This window comes from Octopus sinensis, linkage group LG1 (genome assembly GCF_006345805.1).
Source record: "Octopus sinensis linkage group LG1, ASM634580v1, whole genome shotgun sequence".
In the NCBI taxonomy this organism is placed as follows: domain Eukaryota; kingdom Metazoa; phylum Mollusca; class Cephalopoda; order Octopoda; family Octopodidae; genus Octopus; species Octopus sinensis.
This window is the reverse complement of record NC_042997.1, coordinates 211,880,342-211,904,595: the sequence shown is the minus strand read 5'-3', so window position 1 is coordinate 211,904,595 and position 24,254 is coordinate 211,880,342. Positions and strand designations below refer to the sequence as shown.

The 24,254-nt window shown below is 41.1% G+C and overlaps 1 protein-coding gene across 1 annotated transcript in view; it reads right to left on the bottom strand.

The window, feature by feature from the left end:
- Positions 1 to 5,714: 5,714 nt before the first annotated feature.
- The window catches only part of LOC115217516 (astacin-like metalloprotease toxin 2), a 32,825-nt gene continuing 14,285 nt past the window's right edge, over positions 5,715 to 24,254 (bottom strand). Inside the window, exons 5-11 of the mRNA XM_029787242.2 lie at positions 21,496 to 21,571; positions 20,598 to 20,733; positions 16,329 to 16,504; positions 15,177 to 15,422; positions 13,640 to 13,804; positions 10,726 to 10,973; positions 5,715 to 5,892 (exon numbers count right to left, since the gene is read on the bottom strand). Of these exons, the coding sequence (XP_029643102.1) occupies positions 5,809 to 5,892; positions 10,726 to 10,973; positions 13,640 to 13,804; positions 15,177 to 15,422; positions 16,329 to 16,504; positions 20,598 to 20,733; positions 21,496 to 21,571 (1,131 nt within the window). The 3' untranslated portion in view covers positions 5,715 to 5,808. The remainder of the gene's footprint in view (positions 5,893 to 10,725; positions 10,974 to 13,639; positions 13,805 to 15,176; positions 15,423 to 16,328; positions 16,505 to 20,597; positions 20,734 to 21,495; positions 21,572 to 24,254) is intronic.

Here is a 24,254-nt window from a genome sequence, read left to right as displayed (position 1 = left end):
GAGAGTGATGACCAGAGAATGACCAAAATGAGAGTGATGACCAGAGAATGACCAAAATGAGAGTAATGACCAGAGAATGACCAAAATGAGAGTATGACCAGAGAATGACCAAAATGAGAGTAATGACCAGAGAATGACCAAAATGAGAGTAATGACCAAGAATGACCAAAATGAGAGTAATGACCAGAGAATGACCAAAATGAGAGTTATGACCAGAGAATGACCAAAATGAGAGTATGACCAGAGAATGACCAAAATGAGAGTAATGACCAGAGAATGACCAAAATGAGAGTGATGACCAGAGAATGACCAAAATGAGAGTAATGACCAGAGAATGACCAAAATGAGTAATGACCAGAGAATGACCAAATGAGAGTGATGACCAGAGAATGACCAAAATGAGAGTAATGACCAGAGAATGACCAAAATGAGAGTAATGACCAGAGAATGACCAAAATGAGAGTAATGACCAGAGAATGACCAAAATGAGAGTGATGACCAGAGAATGACCAAAATGAGAGTGATGACCAGAGAATGACCAAAATGAGAGTAATGACCAGAGAATGACCAAAATGAGAGTAATGACCAGAGAATGACCAAAATGAGAGTGATGACCAGAGAATGACCAAAATGAGAGTACTGACCAGAGAATGACCAAAATGAGAGTAATGACCAGAGAATGACCAAAATGAGAGTAATGACCAGAGAATGACCAAAATGAGAGTGATGACCAGAGAATGACCAAAATGAGAGTAATGACCAGAGAATGACCAAAATGAGAGTGATGACCAGAGAATGACCAAAAGGAGAATAATGACCAGAGAATGACCAAAATGAGAGTGATGACCAGAGAACGATCAAAATGAGAGTAATGACCAGAGAGCGACCAAAATGAGAGTGATGACCAGAGAATGACCAAAATGAGAGTAATGACCAGGGAACGACCAAAATGAGAGTAATGACCAGAGAACGACCAAAATGAGAGTAATGACCAGAGAATGACCAAAATGAGAGTAATGACCAGAGAATGACCAAAATGAGAGTAATGACCAGAGAATGACCAAAATGAGAGTAATGACCAGAGAATGACCAAAATGAGAGTAATGACCAGAGAATGACCAAAATGAGAGTAATGACCAGAGAATGACCAAAATGAGAGTGATGACCAGAGAATGACCAAAATGAGAGTAATGACCAAGAATGACCAAAATGAGAGTATGACCAGAGAATGACCAAAATGAGAGTAATGACCAGAGAATGACCAAAATGAGAGTAATGACCAGAGAATGACCAAAATGAGAGTATGACCAGAGAATGACCAAAATGAGAGTAATGACCAGAGAATGACCAAAATGAGAGTAATGACCAGAGAATGAAAAAATGAGAGTAATGACCAGAGAATGACCAAAATGAGAGTATGACCAGAGAATGACCAAATGAGAGTAATGACCAGAGAATGACCAAAATGAGAGTAATGACCAGAGAATGACCAAAATGAGAGTGATGACCAGAGAATGACCAAAATGAGAGTAATGACCAGAGAATGACCAAAATGAGAGTAATGACCAGAGAATGACCAAAATGAGAGTAATGACCAGAGAATGACCAAAATGAGAGTAATGACCAGAGAATGACCAAAATGAGAGTAATGACCAGAGAATGACCAAAATGAGAGTAATGACCAGAGAATGACCAAAATGAGAGTGATGACCAGAGAATGACCAAAATGAGAGTAATGACCAGAGAATGACCAAAATGAGAGTAATGACCAGAGAATGACCAAAATGAGAGTAATGACCAGAGAATGACCAAAATGAGAGTAATGACCAGAGAATGACCAAAATGAGAGTAATGACCAGAGAATGACCAAAATGAGAGTAATGACCAGAGAATGACCAAATGATGAGAGTAATGACCAGAGAATGACCAAAATGAGAGTAATGACCAGAGAATGACCAAAATGAGAGTGATGACCAGAGAATGACCAAAATGAGAGTGATGACCAGAGAATGACCAAAATGAGAGTAATGACCAGAGAATGACCAAAATGAGAGTAATGACCAGAGAATGACCAAATGAGAGTAATGACCAGAGAATGACCAAAATGAGAGTAATGACCAGAGAATGACCAAAATGAGAGTGATGACCAGAGAATGACCAAAATGAGAGTATGACCAGAGAATGACCAAAATGAGAGTAATGACCAGAGAATGACCAAAATGAGAGTAATGACCAGAGAATGACCAAAATGAGAGTATGACCAGAGAATGACCAAAATGAGAGTAATGACCAGAGAATGACCAATGAGAGTGATGACCAGAGAATGACCAAAATGAGAGTAATGACCAGAGAATGACCAAAATGAGAGTAATGACCAGAGAACGACCAAAATGAGAGTGATGACCAGAGAACGACCAAAATGAGAGTGATGACCAGAGAATGACCAAAAGGAGAATAATGACCAGAGAATGACCAAAATGAGAGTAATGACCAGAGAATGACCAAAATGAGAGTAATGACCAGAGAATGACCAAAATGAGAGTAATGACCAGAGAATGACCAAAATGAGAGTAATGACCAGAGAATGACCAAAATGAGAGTGATGACCAGAGAATGACCAAAATGAGAGTGATGACCAGACAATGACCAAAATGAGAGTAATGACCAGAGAACGACCAAAATGAGAGTAATGACCAGAGAACGACCAAAATGAGAGTAATGACCAGAGAATGACCAAAATGAGAGTAATGACCAAAGAATGACCAAAATGAGAGTAATGACCAGAGAACGACCAAAATGAGAGTAATGACCAGAGAACGACCAAAATGAGAGTAATGACCAGAGAATGACCAAAATGAGAGTAATGACCAGAGAATGACCAAAATGAGAGTAATGACCAGAGAATGACCAAAATTAGAGTATGACCAAAGAATGACCAGAGTGTCTCTACGAAAATTAAGGAAATCAGTTCAATGGAATTTTCAGGAGAGTTTTATTGAATTCTTGCCAACAACAGATCAATAAATCATTAGACATATTAATTAGACCTTGTTAATTTGCGCAGTCTTTGTAATCTCATTTAATACTGTTTCTTGTTTCCAGTTCTTTGTGTGACCATACTGGAGCTATTTTTTTTGTTCAAATAAACTGGGAGAGTGTTACGTCACGCGGAGAGTTGACATCAGAAACAGCATCCAGCCGTAGAAAGTCCATCCTAAGTTACTCTCATCTAAGCCATACAAGCATGAAAGAGTAAACGCTAAAATGATGATGATGATGAAGAGGATGGTGATGACGATGTTGATGATGATGATGATAAACTTAGGTGTGATTTGAACTCAGTGCAAAAAATGTTAATCGAAGGGAGATAACACCACCGCACACCACCACTGCTCACCCACTCCCACCATCCATCATAACGATACACAAATTCAGTTTCTAATAAGGTCATACTTAATCATTTAAAATCATTTTAGCTTCCTTTCTTCATCAGGTTGCACCATAAACCACAATTTCCAGCTTCTTTTTTAAATGTCATCATTTCTGCTATGTTTCACAACAGGAGACATGGGCCGTGGCTGCAGAGGACATGCGTAGGCTTGAAAGAAATGAAGCTAGTACGATCCTCTGGATGTGTAATGTCAGTGTGCATGTATGGCAGAGTGTGAGTGCTCTGAGAGAAATCTTGGATATAAAAAAAACATCAGATGTGGTGTACGAGAGAGACAACTGCACTGGTATCGTCATGTGCTGTGTAAGGCAGAGGAGAGCTGCGTGGGAAGAGGTAGACCCAGTTAGACATAGGATGAGGTGATGAAACATGACCATCGAATGTTGGGCCTCACAGAGTCAATGACAAAAGACCGAGACCTCTGGAGATATGCTATGACTGAGAAGTGAGATCACAGGTGTCGCCTACGCCAGTGTAGCATAACCAGCCCCTCTGTACCTTGGATCATAGGGCAACATGCCATGCTTCAGGAGACATATTGAGTCACATACATCAACATCAAAGTCAAATCAAACCACAATCAAATGGAAATTGTAGTTGTGGCTGGTGCCAGTGCCACCGGACTGGCTCCCTTGCTGGTGGCATGCAATAAGCACCATTCATGCATGGGTCATTGCCAGTGTCACCTCTGTTTACATAATATCAAAGTCTCTTTCTTTTGTTATCTTATCCTTTTTATCAACATATATATTTATATATCCAAGAGTTAAGGAGCAGAGTAGATAAGATTTGGGCTGCATACATTTCTTAGCAAGCGGAACCTCAGAAGTGGTAAATATCCAAGCAAAGTGTATACCACCGGCTGCTCTTCTGGCCAAGGATATCTTGATTAAATGAAAGTCTACATTGTTGCTAGGAGGCCCGTGTTAATGCACAGAAAATTCAATTAGAATACCTGATCGAATGAAACGTAGCCTGGATCTTATCAACTCCATTCTGTAACTCTTGTATTTTTATTTGCATTCCTGGCAACCCTGGCTGCCTACCATGAAATATAATGTTTTTTAGTTTATCGTACTTTGTTCTTGAAGGTTGTTTTTTTTTTTTATGGATTACTTGAAATGTACCTTCTCCCTACACCTCGATCCTTGGATCTTACATTTATATAGAGATATTGGATCATCCCATAAATAATACGTTTTTTTCAATTGCATGAACTGAAAGTCGGCGGGGGACAGGATAAACTACCTGCATCAACTTGCTATAAAAGCAGGAAGTAATTTTAACTTGTGCTTATTCTTAGTGCAAGTTTTGAAGAGTGCAGTTCGATTTTAACAATTATTTTGGTGGCATGTAAGAGAACCATCCGAACGTGGCCGTTGACAGTGCCGCCCCGACTGGCCTCTGTGCTGGTGGCACATAAAAAGCACCAACCGATCGTGGCCATTGCCAGCTTCATCTGGCACCTGTGCTGGTGGCACGTAAAAAGCACCCACTACACTCACGGAGTGGTTGGCGTTAGGAAGGGCATCCAGCTGTAGAAACACGGCTAGATCAGACTGGAGCCTGGTGCAGCCTCCTGGCTTCCCAGACCCCAGTCGAACTGTCCAACCCATGCTAGCACGGAAAATGGACGTTAAACAATAATGATGATGATGATGATGATATAAAGGAATCACAATTAATTAATTGGACAATTCTTTTCTTTTCTTGTTTTTTTTCTGATTTTCCATGAATTTGGTTTAAAGTCAAATCCAAAGAATTAGACCATACAGGTTTTCACAACCAATAAATAAGACCCTAATATTGTTTTCACAATATCACAGTACCGACCAGACCACAAGATGCTGTTATACTTCTTGATTGCACCATTCTTTTCCAACTTGACCCAAATTGCTTAACTAAATTATGTTCCCATCAATGTGGAAGGGCCATTCCAGCAGCCTTTTCTGATCTTTTACGCTTTTAGAGTCACAAAAACCAAACAAGACCACAAAAGACAAACAAAAAAAATTAGTGAGATATGTTTATTATAAGGCAGTTAATTAGCATGAGGAATATAACTTCCTTAAATATTCACAAAAGTATACATACATATATGCATACACACATACATGCACACACATATATATATAAATACATACATATATGCATACATACATAAACACAGACAAATACATATATATAAATACAAACATGTACATACATACATACATGTATATATGTATATATATATATACACACACACATGCATACACAAACATATATATATATATATATATATGTATGTGTGTGTGTGTGTGTGTGCGTGCATATATATATATATATTATGTAATAACCAACAAGTAGGTACACAATCAACAGGTTCCGTCTTGCACTATGACATCATCAATGGCCATATCACTTCTGTAAAGATCCCCAGTTATGCTTTCAAATTCCACCTGCAAAGAAATATTAATTGAAATATAGAGAGAGATATGTAGAAGTGTATATATATTTGTGTGTGTGTGTGTGTGTGTGTGTACAACAAGAAATAATATTTGTCCCTTCTAGTAAAAACAAAAGGGTTTATAGGACTTGCAAAAGAAGTGCTCAAATATTAATGAGGCGAAGATAAAGAAACATTGGTTACAGAACAAACATTAAATTTGGGTCAACGAATTTACATACAACACCACCCCTCAAGCATTTAATCACATATAAAAAAAAACACCATGGTTCACAAATACATACCTACATACATACATACATACATACATAGACACACACACACACACATACATACATACATACATACACACACACACACACACACACACATATATATATATATATATATGAATAAATAAATGGAGTTTAACGCAGGTATAAATCAAATATTTTTACTTTCGACACATGTTTCGAAAATTCCACTGATACTATTCAAAAGAATAAATGATATAAACAATGCAATCTTCTCTTCGGGAAAGTGAAAAAAACGAAACTCGTCAATAAGATATTTTAGCAAAAAAAAATGGATTTGTATAGCGATAGACAGAACGCTATTAATATTGTTTGAAAAAACGTTATATGATATAACGTCATAAGTAGCTAACAGAAAGAGTAGGGATATTAATAGTGAATGTATATAATGTACATATATATATATATATAAGTTCAGCAAAAATTTAGATTCAGATGAATATGGTACTTAAGTCAAAGGCACCAGAATTTGGTATGGTATCATCCATATAAATCAAATGGGGTGATTATAATCAAAATAAGCAACAACTACACTACTTATTGTTGCTTATTTTGATTATATATATAAAAGGTTAGTAGAGTTAGAGGTTGGAATAACTGTCTAAGGGATAACAGTATCTGTTATACTACTGGTATAGTTACCTATGCTAACCCTGGACATACATATGCAAGCATATTATGCTCATAGATTACAGGTAATGGTAAAGATAAACATGAGTTTATCGGGGATTAAATTTGTTTAATTTAAATTTATATATATATGTGTGGGTGTGTGTGTGTATTCGATTAGAGGTTGTGTCAACCTCATGAAGGGATGGTTTCATCCAAGGAAATACTGGTTCAATGCCTAGTATTTTAGGGGAATTAACTTCCTTAAAATAATAGGTATATATATATATATATATAAACATAGTTTATATTCATATAAAAGAAGAGAAAGAAAATGGGAACTGGGAACGTAATAATTGCTTATTATTAGCAGCAAATTAATCACCATCCCTTACAGCTGTTTCATTTAATACTCAGCAAATATTGAATTTATATGAACTGAGTATAATATCTTCAGGGAGAAAAAAAATATACCCTTGGATGTTTTAGATGTGTTTATGGATTCATTATAGCAGACTCCTATGGGGAATCCATAAACACATCTAAAACATCCAAGGGTATATTTTTTTTCTCCCTGAAGATATTATACTCAGTTCATATAAATTCAATATTTGCTGAGTATTAAATGAAACAGCTGTAAGGGATGGTGATTAATTTGCTGCTAATAATAAGCAATTATTACGTTCCCAGTTCCCATTTTCTTTCTCTTCTTTTATATGAATATATATATACATATATATACATAAATATATATTTACATATATATATATATATATATATATATATATATATTATATATATATATATATATATATATAAGAAACACCATCTGATCATGGCCGTTCGTCAGCCTCGTCTGGCACCTGTGTCGGTGGCACATAAAAACACCATCCGAGCGTGGCCGTTCGCCAGCCTCGTCTGGCACCTGTGTCGGTGGCACATAAAAACACCATCTGAGCGTGGCCGTTCGCCAGCCTCGTCTGGCACCTGTGTCGGTGGCACATAAAATCACCCACTACACTCTCGGAGTGGTTGGCGTTAGGAAGAGCATCCAGCTGTAAAAACACTGCCAGATCTGACTGGCCTGGTGCAGCCTTCGGGCTCCCCAGACCCCAGTTGAACCGTCCAACCCATGCTAGCATGGAAAGCGGACGTTAAATGATGATGATGATGATGATGATGATGATGATGATGATGATGATACATACATGCACACACAGAGAGACACATGTATGAGTACTGTCATTAGTGCATTTCACTAAAAACTCTTCAAAGCAGGGCCCCAGCATGGCCACAGTCTAATGACAGTAACAAGTTACGGATAAAAGATAAATGACAAAAGATATATATACACATATTATAGAGAGAGGGGCAGTGGGGAAGAGAGAGGGGAGAGGTTAATCGCTGAACGTAAGGAAAATAAGTAAATCTAAAGTCAGTGTAGCTATGTTAACGAGCTTGGATAAGGTTCGTCAAATTAGTTTGCCTCATCAGTGGTGACGTGAAGACAGAAGGATAGTTTTCACTGAGGTTTTACTCATGAGTATTAGAATCCAACTGAGCCATGCAACTCAACAAACTTACCAATGTATCTCAGGAAAATGGTTGGGTAATCTTAAAAACTGGACTGACCACCTCAACAGGACTCAACACATCTCAAATGAATTGTGTTGAGTGAAAAGCTTTGCAATAATTCAGTGACCCTTATTTGCTTTAGTTAAAAGCATCGCCTGACAATCCATACAAGTCTACTTAAAATGCTTCTCTGAGGCAAAATATCAGAGACAGTGCAGTTCCACATACATCCTAAATATCACACATAACTGTATTTTAATTTAAAGCTGTTTCAGGTACATATATTCATTATATACCACACTATATACTTCTCTTTTACTCTTTTACTCTTTTACTTGTTTCAGTCATTTGACTGTGGCCATGCTGGAGCATCACCTTTAATCGAGCATATCGACCCCGGGACTTATTCTTTGTAAGCCCAGTACTTATTCTATCCATCTGTTTTGCCGAACCGCTAAATGATGGGGACATAAACACACCAGCATCGGTTGTCAAGCAATGCTAGGGGGACAAACACAGATACACAAACACACACACGCATATATATATATATATACATATACACGACGGGCTTCTTTCAGTTTCCGTCTACCAAATCCACTCACAAGGCATTGGTCGGCCCGGGGCTATAGCAGAAGACACTTGCCCAAGGTGCCACGCAGCGGGACTGAACCCAGAACCATGTGGTTGGTAAACAAGCTACTTACCACACAGCCACTCCTGCGCCTATATAACATAAGAGAGTGATCCATATAAAAGTTGAGTATAATTAGAACAATCAAGTCATCTAATGATATACTGAGAAATCTCCATAAACCTCCATGGACATCTTAATCACTTCCAGTCAGGTCTTCCTTCTCTGTTGGTGAATAATCAGGTACCAACCAACTAGATGGCTTTCTTTGAACTTAAGGTATTTTTGTCTGTAGCAGCAGCAGCAGCAACGGTAGCAGCAGCATCCAAGACATGAGAGAAGTATTCCGTTAGAGATCACAGAGGATTTAATATTTCTTATGGTTAATATTTCATTACTGAGTCAGGCAGCATTTCGTCTGTTTTGACCGGCTGAGTTCAAATTCCACCAAGGGAGAATTTACCTTTCATTCTTTCAAAGTCGATAAAATAAATACCAGTTTATACTCGGCTTATCCCTTTCCCGAAATTGCTGGCCTTGTGCCGAAATTCGAAACCAATTGTACAACAGCTGATCCTGATTGTATCAAAGTGAGGTAAACATCCAACAGTGTTTCAAAGGCCAAAGTTAGTCAAAGGGGGATAACTCAAACAGGACTTGACTCCCTGAAGTTTTATTTCGATTGGAATTGAAAAAAGGAGTTACATTACTGTCCCAAATCCTAGGATTCGCAGTTACCCAATTTCTATGGCCTGTAACAAACACCATCCGATCGTGGCCGTCCGCCAGCCTCATCTGGCACCTGTGTCGGTGGCACATAAAAACACCATCCGAGCGTGGCCGTCTGCCAGCCTCGTCTGGCACCTGTGTCGGTGGCACATAAAACCATCCGAGCGTGGCCGTCTGCCAGCCTCGTCTGGCACCTGTGTCGGTGGCACATAAAAACACCATTCGAGCGTGGCCGTTCGCCAGCCTCGTCTGGCACCTGTGTCGGTGGCACATAAAATCACCCACTACACTCTCGGAGTGGTTGGCGTTAGGAAGGGCATCCAGCTGTAGAAACACTGCCAGATCTGACTGGCCTGGTGCAGCCTTCGGGCTCCCCAGACCCCAGTTGAACCGTCCAACCCATGCTAGCATGGAAAACGGACGCTAAATGATGATGATGATGATGATGATGATGTAAGTGACCAAGATCACAATCTCCCTTCGAATGGGATGCCAGTCCATCACAGGGCTGTTACTCATTTACAGGGGCAACATGGACTGGGGCAACATGGACTGGGGCAACATGAAGTGAAGTGTTTTGCTCAAGAACATAATGCTCTACCAATCCAGGAATTGAAACATTTTTTCACGCTCAGAGTTGCTGAAGCATGGAATAAACTGCCTGCGTCAGTTGTTGACTGCCATGACACTGCATCCTTTAAGGCCCTCATGCTTTCCGAAATCTGCCGAAACTACACCTGATTATATATACACTTTAGATGAGTTGTAGTGCACCTGAGCACTGTACACAATTATTATTATATTATTATTATTATTATATTATTATTATTATTATTATTATTATTATTATAATCTAGGGATTGCGAGTGCAACGCCCTAACCACTAGTCCACATGTCATCACTTAATTGAAGCTAAAAATCAATAAATGTGCAAGGGAAATATCGATCTGGTATCAATAGCGACAGACAAGGAGACGACACTTACCTGTGTATTCTCTGTGGCAGTAAAAGCAGTTTTACTCTGCAGCCACACGTTGCCTTTGTTTCCACTTATGTCAACAATATTTACAGTTTTCTGACCATCAGTAACTATATTTACTTTTAGAGTCCCCATATCTTTTCCATACATGTGATACCAAAACTGAAGACAGTGTTTTCCAGGCGTCACTTTCGGTGTACGGATTTTTGCAACAGCATGGGCATTTGATGAAGCTTCCGTATAAAGGTAATAACCTGAAAATAAAGAACATTGATAGGGCAGGGGGTGAATTAAAAATAGACAGAAATTGCAGGGCAATCTTAACATCATTATTGTCCTTTCTGTTGGGCCCTAGGGACTAAAGTGTTTTAAATGATAGCATACATAAATTAGCATTAAGTCCTTAAATCTGTGGGGACCAGGGTATTGACCAGAAGACACGATGGTGGATGAAATGGAAATAAGGTATTGATTCCTATGCCATAACATTGTGGATCCAATGGCATGCGTCTTAGAGTCAGGTGTAAAAATTAGTGAAACAAGAGAAGTTATGTTAAAATAAGAACCAATGTTAAGATAGAATCACAACAAAAAAAGACAACAAAAAACATGAGGAATCTTAAATATCTTTCATCATAAAATTACACATGAAGTAGTGAGGATTGAACTCAAGGTTATAGGGTCAGTAGTGAGTCTACTTATATCTCACAACAACTGTTGTGCTTCAATGTTTATCTGGCAGAAACGTTAGCGTGCCGGATGAAATGCTTAGTGGTATTTCGTCTGTCTTTACGCTCTGAGTTCAAATTCCGCCGAGGTCGACTTTGCCTTTTATTCTTTCGGGGTCGATTAAATAAGTACCAGTGGCACGTAAAAAGCACCCACTACACTCTTCGAGTGGTTGGCGTTAGGAAGGGCATCCAGCTGTAGAAACACTGCCAGATCAAGACTGGAGCCTGGTACAGCCTCTGGCTCACCAGTCCGCAATCAAACCATCCAACCCATGCCAGCATGGAAAACGGACGTTAAACGATGATGATGATGATGACAACCCTAAGGTGGCATGCTGAGCGAAATGTTTGGAGGCATTTCGTCCGTCTTTACATTCTGGGTTCAAATTCCGTCGAGGTCGACATAGGTGGGGAGTCCATAAAATAAGTAGCAGTTGCATACTGGGGTCAATATAAGCGACTTAACCCCTTCCACAAAATTTCGGGCCTTGTACCTATAACAGAAAAGCTTAGTTATGAAGTTCTATGACGTCTGTAGGAGTTACTTCCCTTCCCTCATAGTTTCTATTTATTCAAGATATTGTCTTTCATTATCCTTTAATGGCCGTGTTCCTTGCTGGCGTGACTTGGATGGTTTCACAGGATCCGCTGGGTCTTTGGACTGCACAGTGCTTCAGAATCTGCTTTGGTATGGTTTCAAACTTTGGTATGTTTTTGAAACCATACCAAAGCAGATTCTGACCCGGGGACACCTCTCTAACCCGGGGACACCTCTCTAACCCGGGGACACCTTTTCAAACTCCACCTGTCTAACACCCGTGGACATATTTACAAAGTCAGAAAACAGCACAGCTCCTTCCATGACTTTCAGAAGCATTTGTTCACACTAAAAGTTGCTGAAGTATGGAACAAACTGCTGGCACCAGTTGTTAATTGTCGGAGCACTGCATCCTTCAAAATTTCCATGCTTCCTGAGATTCGCCAACACTACACCTGATTTTTCTCCCCTCCATACACACACAAGCATGTATCTGACTCATACACTGATCACTTCCCAGTACATTACTGCATATGCTTTATACACTCTTGTGACAAGTTGTGGTGCACCTGAACACTGTATACAATTAATTTCATTATTATTATTATTATTATTATTATTATTATTATTATTTTATACCCTTCTTAACACCAACCACTTAACGGATCATGCTGGTTGCTTTCTATGTGGCATCAGCGTTAAGGCAGTTGCCACGTAGCTTGGAAGATTGGAATCCGTTTCAACTGAGAGAGGGGCAGCTTTATGTTAAGGGATGACTGTTTAAAATATGCTAGAAAGGGTCAGAATAGATTTGTTGTCATAGACGATCTCCATGGTTACTCATATTTTAAAGAGGGATGGCAATGTTGGGGGTGGAGGCAAAAAGAGATAAAAATAAAGATGAAGAGAAATAAAATGGCAAAAACCAGGAACCAAACGCACTCTTACCATTTTACAGGACTTTCACATACAGTGAGTTTGTTATTTTTTACTCATCTCAGTCACTGGAGTGTGGCCATACTGTAGCAGCAGCTCAAAAGGTTTCTACTCCATTAGTTTGACTCATATTTATATTGTCAAGCTAAGAAGGAAAACATGTAAAGTCAACCTGGGTGGGATTTCAACTCAGAATGTATAGGGACATAAATACCACAAGGTATTTTTCTGATACTTTACTGATTCTGCCAGTTAGAAATAACAAAGAAAACCTATAAATGGGAGAAATACTAAAGAGGTAAATGCTTGAGTCTGAGTCCTGGCTGAGACTCCATCACCTGTTTTACTATGTCATTTAGATCGACCCCCAGTACACGAACTGGTACTTAATTTATCAACCCCAAAAGGATGAAAGAGAACATCGGCCTCAGCGGAATTTGAACTCACATAGCGACAGGCAAAATACCTATTCCTTTACTACCCACAAGGGGCTAAACATAGAGGGGACGAAAAAGGACAGACAAATGGATTAAGTCAATTACATCAACCCCAGTGCACCACTGGTACTTATTTAATCAACCCTGAAAGGATGAAAGGCAAAGTCAACCTCGGCAGAATTTAAACTCAGAACATAGCGGCTAGCATTTTACCCGGTGTGCTAACATTTCTGCCAGCTCCCCACCCTTCAATATAGAAAATAAAAAGTATAGCTTACCATCAACAGCACCAATTGTATGATCCATCAATGGCCCTGTGCGTAAACTTAGAGTGTCGGCATTTTGACGGAGCCATGTGTTATTCTTTATTGAAGGATCCATGGAGACATTTTGCCAGCCACAGAATCCTCCGTCAAACGTACAGTTGGGACTCACTATGTGGGCTAGAAAATACACAAGAATATTCTTGATTATACTAATTAGAATGATGACAACGATGATGACAATTATGGTGATGATGGTGATGGTGGTGGTAGTGGTGGTGGAGGTGGAAATGAGGATGATGGTGATGATGGTGATGAGGATGATGGTGATGGTGGTGATGGTGATGGTGATGGTGGTGATGGTGATGATGGTGATGATGGTGATGAGGATGATAGTGATGATGGTGGTGGTGGTGGTGGTGGTGATGATGGTGATGAGGATGATGGTGATGATGATGGTGGTGGTGGTGGTGGTGGTGGTGGTGATGATGATGGTGATGAGGATGATGGTGATGGTGGTGATGGTGATGATGGTGATGAGGATGATGGTGATGATGGTGATGATGGTGGTGGTGGTGGTGGTGGTGGTGGTGACGATGATGATGATGATGGGTTCTTAGCTACAGAGGGATAAACCACTGCCAGTTATTACAAAGAAAACATTGCATGTTATTACAAATGATACAAAGTAAGTTATTACAAAAACAAAATATTGTAGGTTATCACGAAGAAAGTGCTACAGGTGGTAAGAAATAAAACCCTGCAGATTTTTCCTAATTAAAACACTGAATCATTACAAAGGAAAATGCTGTAGGTTATCTTTATATATAAAAGTCAAGTTGTGTGAGTGTCTGTCCCCTTCGATTTAGATTCCTAACTACTCCCACATTTTGCGGTGCAGTTTAACCAAAAGCAGGTATCTTATAGTCATGATTCATATCGAGCCCTTCTGGGTATTAGCGCGTGTCTACAACGATTCTACAATTTAAAAAAAAATTACCATCATTTTTTTCCATTTTTAATGCATTTTTTTTGTTATTTTTTGGCTATAACTCTCTAAAAATGCTTATATAGTTATTTCCCTTACAAACCCGAGCAACGCCGGGCAATACTGCTAGTCTTTATATATAAAAGTCAAGTTGTGTGAGTGTCTGTCCCCTTCAATTTAGATTCCTAACTACTCCCACATTTTGCGGTGCAGTTTAACCAAAAGCAGGTATCTTATAGTCGTGATTCATATCGAGCCCTTCTGGGTATTAGCACGTGTCTACAACGATTCTACGATTTAAAAAAAATTACCATCATTTTTTTCCATTTTTAATGCATTTTTTTGCTATGTTTTGGCTATAACTCTCTAAAAATGCTTTATAGTTATTTCCCTTACAAACCCGAGCAACGCCGGGCGATACTGCTAGTTCCATATAATACACAACAGATTATTATCAAGAAAGCATCACAGGTTTACAACACATAAAACACTGCAAGTTATTACAAAGAAAACCCTGTTGGTTATTATGAATAAAACACATGGCATATAATTGAAGGTTTTTACCATCTTGGATATGGACGTATTCCCGTTCTGGACATTTATAGAGTCTTTGAAGCTGGATGATGTCCAACTGACTCATGCCACTACGTTGACCAATAACTGCATTCTTTTTCAGAGGAATAATTGTTGGAATGGCTCGGTCGATTGCGAAAGCGTAAGGCCCGTAATGCATGATGGAATGGTAGTCGTATGGCAGGTTCTGAGTGTCAATTAAGGGTGGATACATTTTCAAGAAATTTTTTTCATGACCTGAAAGAAAAAAAATAAACTAAAATCTAAACATAGGGAGTAGAGATTGGAGTCTGCAGCAGGCAGTTTGTTTTATTAATATATTGTTCACTTCAATTGACTCTGAGAAGCAGCAGATGAATATCACCTGTGAGTGACTGACATCCTCTCCATGGGGAAAGTCATCTCTCATTTATTGCATTCAACTAAATGTAAACCTAACTACTTCCGTAAGCATATATATGTGTGTGTGTGTATGTGTGTGTGTGTTTGTGTATATATGTAGTTGTGATACCTGTGACAGTAGCACATACAAAGCACCATCCGAACATGGCCGATGCCAGCACCACCTTGACTGGCTTCCATGCTGGTGGCACCTAAAAAGCACCAACTGATTGTGGTCGTGGTCAGCGCCACCTTGACTGGCCCCTGTGCCGGTGGCATGTAAAAAGCACCCACTACACCTTTCGGAGTGGTTGGCGTTAGGAAGGGCATCCAGCTGTAGAAACACTGCCAGATCAGACTGGAGCCTGGTGCAGCCTCCTGGCTTCCCAGACCCCAGTCGTGCCATCCAACTCATGCCAGCATGGAAAACGGACGTTAAATGATGATGATGACACTTACACACATATACAATAGGTTTCTTTCAGCTTCCATTAACCAAAATTTACTCACAAGGCTTTGTAGAACCTAAGGCTTATAGCAGAAGACACTTGGCCAAGGAGCTCCACAGTGGGACAGAACCTTCTCACCTGCACAACCACACCTTCCAGGGTCAGAAAACAATACCAAACATCCTTTTACTAAACTGTTCTGTAATCATGCTGTCTGGTGAAAGTGTATCCATCAATTCATAATGATGTAGGAATCTCAATTCAGGGATTTTATAATTGTAGATAAGCAGGTGATAAGAGACAAGCATCTCACCTTTCTGGACATTCGTCATGTTTAATTTGATGTACGAGTCTCTATCCGGCCGACTCTGTTCATGGTAGAATCCCAAATTGTGCAATGTTTCATGTACAACTGTGCCCATGTCTCGACAACCAAATCCAAGAGATACGCCTTGGCTTTTGTCTTTGAATCCAACAGGACTATGGCATCTGCGTTGAAAGGGAACAAAAAAATACAATCAAAATACAAAACAAAATTAAATCTTCATAAAATTTGGCGGATTTTAGGTTAGGTTTTGGCAACATATGGCTCAAGTTTGGATATGAGCTTGTTGGACATCCCAGGTCCATATTACCCTGGTTACATAACATCATCATCATTATCATTATGAGCCTCCCATTGTTTTCTCTCCTCCTCTCCCTCCTCATCATCCACATCATCATCATTGCCATCCTCTTCATCATCGATGACATCAACTTGCCATTTGGGCTCAGGAAGGACAGATTGCACAGGGTAGGCAAGCGAAGTCGAAATCGAACCTCATCCGACGACAGGCACCCATGCCAACCCCCTTCTCTGCTTGCGAAGACCTGTTGGGGCAAATGAAAGGTTGACTTTGCCTTTCATCCTTTCGGGGTCGATTAAATAAGTACCAGTTACGCACTGGGGTCGATGTAATCGACTTAATCCGTTTGTCTGTCCTAGTTTGTTCTCTCTATGTTTAGCCCCTTGTGGGTAGTAAAGAAATAGGTTTGATAGGACCAGATAAGCTAGGGAACTGCACCAGGCTTCACTGTTTGCTTTAGCATGGTATTTATGGCCAGATGCCCTTCCTAACACACACACACACACACACATTTGTACTGTATGTAAATGAATTATTACAAGCAAACATGTGGTTGTCTTTGTATCTCATCACAATGCTTGAATAGTACAAGCTGCCTCATATCTCACAGAATCCCCTCCATCTCACACCCTTCTCTTTCCAATCAATAAACACTTACTGCTTTATACCCCTCTCCTTCCTTCCTTCCTTCCTTATTCTTCACTCTCTTACCATTCTGTTCTGCCGGTCATTACTTCCTCTCCCCCAAATCACTCATTATCGAAACCTGTCACAATCTTACCACCAATCATTCTTTTCTGCCTGACCTCCACCCCTCCCCTCAGCAATTCCTGAAACCCTGCCATTACTATCTCCTTACTCTTAATCTCTTTCTTCTTCACTCCAAGCACCATCTCACCCATTTCTCACCCCTTCCACCTGTCCTCTGATCACTTTGCCCACTCCTCTCTCTCTCTCCCTCCCCCTCTGAAACCCTGGCTCATCACCAGATTCCTCTTCTGCCACACATTCTCTATTACTGGTTTGGACGCGTGATGCATATGAATGAGGACAGTTGTATAAAGAAGTGCTGATCATTGAACGTGGAAGGTACCTGCGGAAGAGGGAGACCCAAGAAGACATGGGATGGAGCGGTGAGGACCAATCTCAGAATCAACACGGAGACCTACATCAAGTGCCTGGAGGAGGTAGTGCTGCCTTTGGGCAATGGGCTGACAGCTGGAAGACCCTTTGTCTGGCAACAGGACTTTGCACTGTGCCACACAAACAAACGAAATACCACTAAGCATCTCACCCAGCATGCTAACATTTCTGCCAGCTCGCCACCTTTTTAAAAATATTCTTTTCTACTCTTGACACAAGGCCCAAAATTTTTGGGGAGGGTGCCAAAAGATTAGATCAATCCCAGTACACAACCGGTACTTAATTTGTCGACCCTGAAAGGATGAAAGGCAAAGTCAACCTCGGCAGAATTTGAACTCAGAATGTAGAGCCAAAGACTATATAATGCCAGAAAAAAAAAACAGAACCCAAATAAAGCACAGTCTGATGAAGACAAGCAAGCCAAGTTTTTGAAGTCACTGTTGACCTCTTCCTTGGAAAAGTTTAACATACGCATACACACACATGTGTGCATATGTCATCATCATCATCATCGTTTAACGTCCGTTCTCCATGCTAGCATGGGTTGGACGGTTCAATCGGGGATCTGGGAAGCCAGAAGGCTGCACCAGGCTCCAGTCTTATCTGGCAATGTTTCTACAGCTGGATGCTCTTCCTGACGCCAACCACTCCATGAGTGTAGTGGGTGCTTTTTACGTGCCACCTGCACAGGTGCCAGGCGAGGCTGGCAACGGCCACGGTCGGATTGGTGTATTTTATGTGCCACCGGCACGGAAGCCAGTCGAGGCGGAGCTGGCATCGGCCACGAGTCGGATGTGTGTGTGCATATGTGTGTGTGCATGTGTGTGTGTGTGTAAACCAAAGAATGGCACAAGAAGAGGAGTGATGTAATCACTTTTCTTGGCTAACAGCTGTTTCTGTAACAAGAAGTTGAATGGACTGAAGCAACGTGAGATAAAAGTGTCTTTGTGAAGGATACAACACACACTGCTGAGTATTGAACTCATAAACTTCCAATCATGAGCTGAATACCTAAACCGCTGAGCCACATACATATATCATCATCATCATCATCATCATCATCATTTAGCGTCCGCTTTCCATGCTAGCATGGGTTGGACGGTTCAACTGGGGTCTGTGAAGCCAGAAGGCTGCACCAGGCTCCAGTCTGATCTGGCAGAGATTCTACAGCTGGATGCCCTTCCTAACGCCAACCACTCCATGAGTGTAGTGGGTGCTTTTTACGTGCCACCGGCACAGGTGCCAGGCAAGGCTGGCAACAGCCATGATCGGTAGGTGCTTTTTACGTGCCATATATTTATATGTATATATATATATATATATATTATATATATATATATCATCATCATCATCATCATTTAGCGTCCGCTTTCCATGCTAGCATGGGTTGGACGGTTCAACTGGGGGTCTGTGAAGCCAGAAGGCTGCATCAGGCCCAGTCTGATCTGGCAGTGTTTCTACGGCTGGATGCCCTTCCTAACGCCTATCTGTATGTAAATTTATAATCAAGGATACCAGATGGTACCAGCGTTTCTAGAAACAGGAGTGGAAAAATACTCAAATAAGCCGCAATGTTACTAAAATTTACCAAGCTCACGAAATCGGGGAATGAGTAGAAAAGCCATTGCAGGGAAAAGACTCAAATGAATTTGCAGATATAACCATATCACTTGATTTCAAACTTTGAGATATTACTCTTAGTTCTCATCAGTGAGTCTTACTGCCTGGGACTAGGCTGATGCCTGCTTCATCATGCTTGCTGGCCACTTATTATTATTATTTATGTATATACTCTCTCTTTTACTCTTTTACTTGTTTCAGTCATTTGACTGCGGCCATGCTGGAGCACTGCCTTTAGTCGAGCAAATCAACCCCGGGACTTATTCTTTGTAAGCCCAGTACTTATTCTATCGGTCTCTTTTGCCGAACCGCTAAGTGACGGGAACGTAAACACACCAGCATTGGTTGTCAAGCAATGCTAGGGGGACAAACACAGACACACAATCACACACACACACACACACATATATATATATATATATACATATATATGACAGGCTTCTTTCAGTTTCCGTCTACCAAATCCACTCACAAGGCATTGATTGGCCCGGGGCTATAGCAGAAGACACTTGCCCAAGATGCCGTGCAGTGGGACTGAACCCGCAACCATGTGGTTGGTTAGCAAGCTACTTACCAAACAGCCACTCCTGCGCCGATATATATATATATGTATATACGTATATATACACATGTGGAGGCGCAATGGCCCAGTGGTTAGGGCAGCGGACTCGCGGTCGGAGGATCGCGATTTCGATTCCCAGACCGGGCGTTGTGTGTGTTTATTGAGCGAAAACACCTAAAGATCCACAAGGCTCCGGCAGGGGGTGGTGGCGACCCCTGTTGTACTTTTTCGCCTCAACTTTCTCTCACTCCACTCTTACTTCCTGTTTCTGTTGTACCTGTATTTCAAGGGGCCGGCCTTGTCACTCTCTGTGTCACGCTGAATATCCCTGAGAACTATGTTAAGGGTACACGTGTCTGTGGAGTGCTCAGCCACTTACACGTTAATTTCACGAGCAGGCTGTTCCAATGATTCGGATCAACAGGAATCCTCATCGTCGTAACCGACGGAGTGCTTCCCCATATACACATACATGTGTGTATGCATGTCACTAACCAAGGTTTGAACTCAGAACTGAAACTAGACAGAAGCCATTTTGTCCAATTCTGTAGCTGTCCACCAAACCACCACTACCATCCTGACATTACCTGTGCTTATCCTAATTATAGGTTTGGCATTGAAATCTCCTTACCCTTTTCCGGTGGCAAAAAACATGTAAGCATCTTCATTTGTCCAGTTGACGAACGTAATGCAGTTCTTGCCGTTCAGGCTCGACATCTGTTCAATGTGATTCATGGCAGCCACAAACTCTTCTTTGTCGTATTTACCTGTGGAAGAGAGAAATTGATGAAGGTCAGCTCTGTGCAATGAGGTCTGTGTGTATAAAACAGGAATCAATAGTGTTGTTGTTGTTGTTGTGGTGGTGGTGGTGGTTGGTGGTGGTGGTGGTTGTGGGGGGGGGGGTTAGTGGTGGTGGTGGTGGTGGTGGTTAGTCGTGGTAGTGGTGGTGGTGGCAGTAGTGGTGGTGGTAGTTTGGTGTTGGTGGTGGTGGTGGTGGTGGTGGTTAGTGGTGGTAGTAAACGTGAACTGCACAAGTCCAGAGCCAACACCACACGTTCATGTCTCAACAGACCTATTTCTTTACTACCCACAAGGGGCTAAACACAGAGGGGACAAACAAGGGGATTAAGTCGATTACATCGACCCCAGTGCGTGACTGGTACTTAATTTATCGACCTCGAAAGGATGAAAGGCAAAGTTGACCTCGGCAGAATTTGAACTCAGAACGTAACAGTAGACAAAATACCGCAAAGCATTTCGCCCGGCGTGCTAACATTTCTGCCTGTCTCAACAGACCACCAGTGCTTGACCTGTGGCAGAGCTTTCTGAGCATGCATCGGACTGATTGGCCACACCTGGACATATTGTGCCTCATCTTCTTCCACCTGACGTTATTGGTAATCGTTGACAATGGCAATGTGTGTTCAGAGTTTGTTGCTTGGTATTTTAAGGATTTAGTCATCCGAGACTATTTGGAAAACAAAAATTAAAGAGACTGAAACGGAAGTATAAGAGGAAGCGGTACTTACTGAAATAGGAATGGATTTTGAAGGGAATTGTTCTGCTGGGCCACTTCTTCTTGGCTGAGCCAATCGCATTGCGGGACTGTGAGGAACAGAAAATATCAACTTTCAGTTTAGTAGTAGTAGTAGTAGTAGTAGTAGTAGTAGTAGTAGTAGTGGTGGTGGTGGTGGTAGTGGTGGTGGTGGTGATGGTGGTGGTGGTGGTGGTATTCTTTTCTACTTTAGGCACAAGGCCTGAAAATTTCGGTGGGGGGTGGTGGGGGGGGCTAGCCAATTAGATTGACCACAGTACTCAATTGGTACTTAATTTATCGACCCCGAAAGGATGAAGGGCAAAGGGCAAAGTCGACCTCGGCGGAATTTGAACTCAGAACGTAAAGACATTTTGCCTGGTGTGCTAACATTTCTGCCAGCTCGCCGCCTTGTAGTAGTTAGTAGTAGTTAGTAGTAGTAGTAGTAGTAGTAGTAGTAGTAGTAGTAGTAGTAGTAGTAGTAGTAGTAGTAGTAGTAGTAGTGTTGTCATCAAGCCTGTTGCTTAATGCTGACTTCTATGTAGTGTTCTATTTTGCTTCCAATGGCTGTTCTGAGTTGGTTTTTGGATCTGAAGATGGACTCTTGTGAAAGTAGCACAGAACAGATTAAATGGAGCATATACTGAGAGGTTTAGGAAAGTGGGGAATGTTCCTTGTAAGCAACATTTGCTAAACTATGTATTAAATGGGAATATTACCATTTTTTTGTCTTGCAAGGTACTTGGTGACCTTGCTGCTGCTGGTTTGTTTGTTTGTTTGTTGAGTGAAGCGGTCTTCATCCCAGATGGGAGAAGTCCGAAACGTGGTCCTTTGCTATTCATAAGACCCGCAGAAGAGAAAGCAGGTCAAGAGAAGGCATTGCCTGGGATTTAAACGGCATAATTTGTATACATGGTACATTGAAGTTGAAATATGATATGGAGAAGTGCAGCATTGATGACAAAACATTTGTGGAGTAAATGAAAGGTGAATTCGACTGACATGTCATGCTTCTGTTTGGAAGATTCCAGGCCCTACCCTTGTCTTGGATATGTAGGTGGTGGGTATGTAATTTTTGAATGCACCAAAAAAGCTATCAGTGGATATACTCTCCTTTGTGACAGTTGGTGCTGTTTTTGTTGAGCAAAGCGGTCTTCGTCCCAGAGCTCGCAAGATGGGAGAAGTCCAAATTGTGGTCCTTTGCTATTCGTAAAACCCACAGAAGAGAAAGCAGGTCAACCCACAACACCGAGAGCATCGACGGATGGATGAATGCGCATCCAGGCTCAGCGGTTGCGTAGGAAGTCGGGGACAAGAAACAGGAAGAAAGAGTGAGAGAAAGTTGGAGCAAAAGAGTACAACAGGGGTCGCCACCACCCCCTACTGAAGCCTCGTGGAGCTTTTAGGTGTTTTCACTCAATAAACACACACAATGCCCAGTCTGGGAATCGAAACTGCGATCCTCCGACCGCGAGTCCACTGCTCTAACCACTTGGCCATTGTGCCTCCACTTGCTGCTGCTGGTGCCATGTAAAAGACACCCAGTCTGTTCTGTAAAATGGTTGGCATTAGGAAGAGCTTGCAGCTATAGAAACCATGTCAAAATAGAAAATGGAACGTGGTGCAGCTTCTCACCTTGCCAGCATCTGTCAAACCATGCATCTCATGCTAGCATGGGAAACAGATGTTAAATGATGACGAAGATGATTAAAAGAAACCATCAAACAGCATGGACTTAAGTTTGTAGGACACTTTTGGAGGAAAAAAATGGTGACATTATTTTGGGAACTGATACATGGTAAAAGGATAAGAGGCTTAGAAAACAAAAACTGTGGTAGAAATGATGGAAGGCAAAAAAGTGTGAAGGAGAGGAATAAATGCGATACAGATGAATTCCTCTTGGTGTTTTTTATGTAATTAACCTTTTCCTGAGACTGCCCCTGGGTTCAAGGATACAACATTCCTGTTTGATCTCAATGAAAACCTGCCATCAAAAATTCCTGGTAATTTATCTTCTCAGTGCCAACTTCACATTGGCAAAATTATATTTCTAAAGTTCTTCATTGTTTTCAAAATTAAACGAAACAAAGGCAGCGGATTTCAACCAAAATATGGTAACAAAGGGCTCAAAATGTTCTGCCAGCTGTATTCCTCTGAGACACAAAGTAAGTGGTCCAGTCTAGAAACACAACATCTTGCTCAGGGTTTGAATCGCTAACCTCAGGCAACTCAGTATATCATTTACTTATCTATTTAAAAAAAAAAATGAATCTCATTCCAAGCCTAAAGAATTAGCCATTTCTATATAAGCGCAGGAGTGGCTGTGTGGTAAGTAGCTTGTTTACCAACCACATGGTTCCGGGTTCAATCCCACTGCGTGGCACCTTGGGCAAGTGTCTTCTACTATAGCCTCGGGCCGACCAAAGCCTTGTGAGTGTATTTGGTAGACGGAAACTGAAAGAAGCCTGTCGTATATATGTATATATATATATGTGTATATGTTTGTGTGTCTGTGTTTGTCCCCCTAGCATTGCTTGACAACCGATGCTGGTGTGTTTACGTCCCCAATCACTTAGTGGTTCGGCAAAAGAGACCGATAGAATAAGTACTGGGCTTACAAAGAATAAGTCCCGGGGCCGAGTTGCTCGATTAAAGGCGGTGCTCCAGCATGGCCGCAGTCAAATGACTGAAACAAGTAAAAGAGAATAAAAGAGAAAAAAACTAATCAATATTAATACATATTGAACACACTTC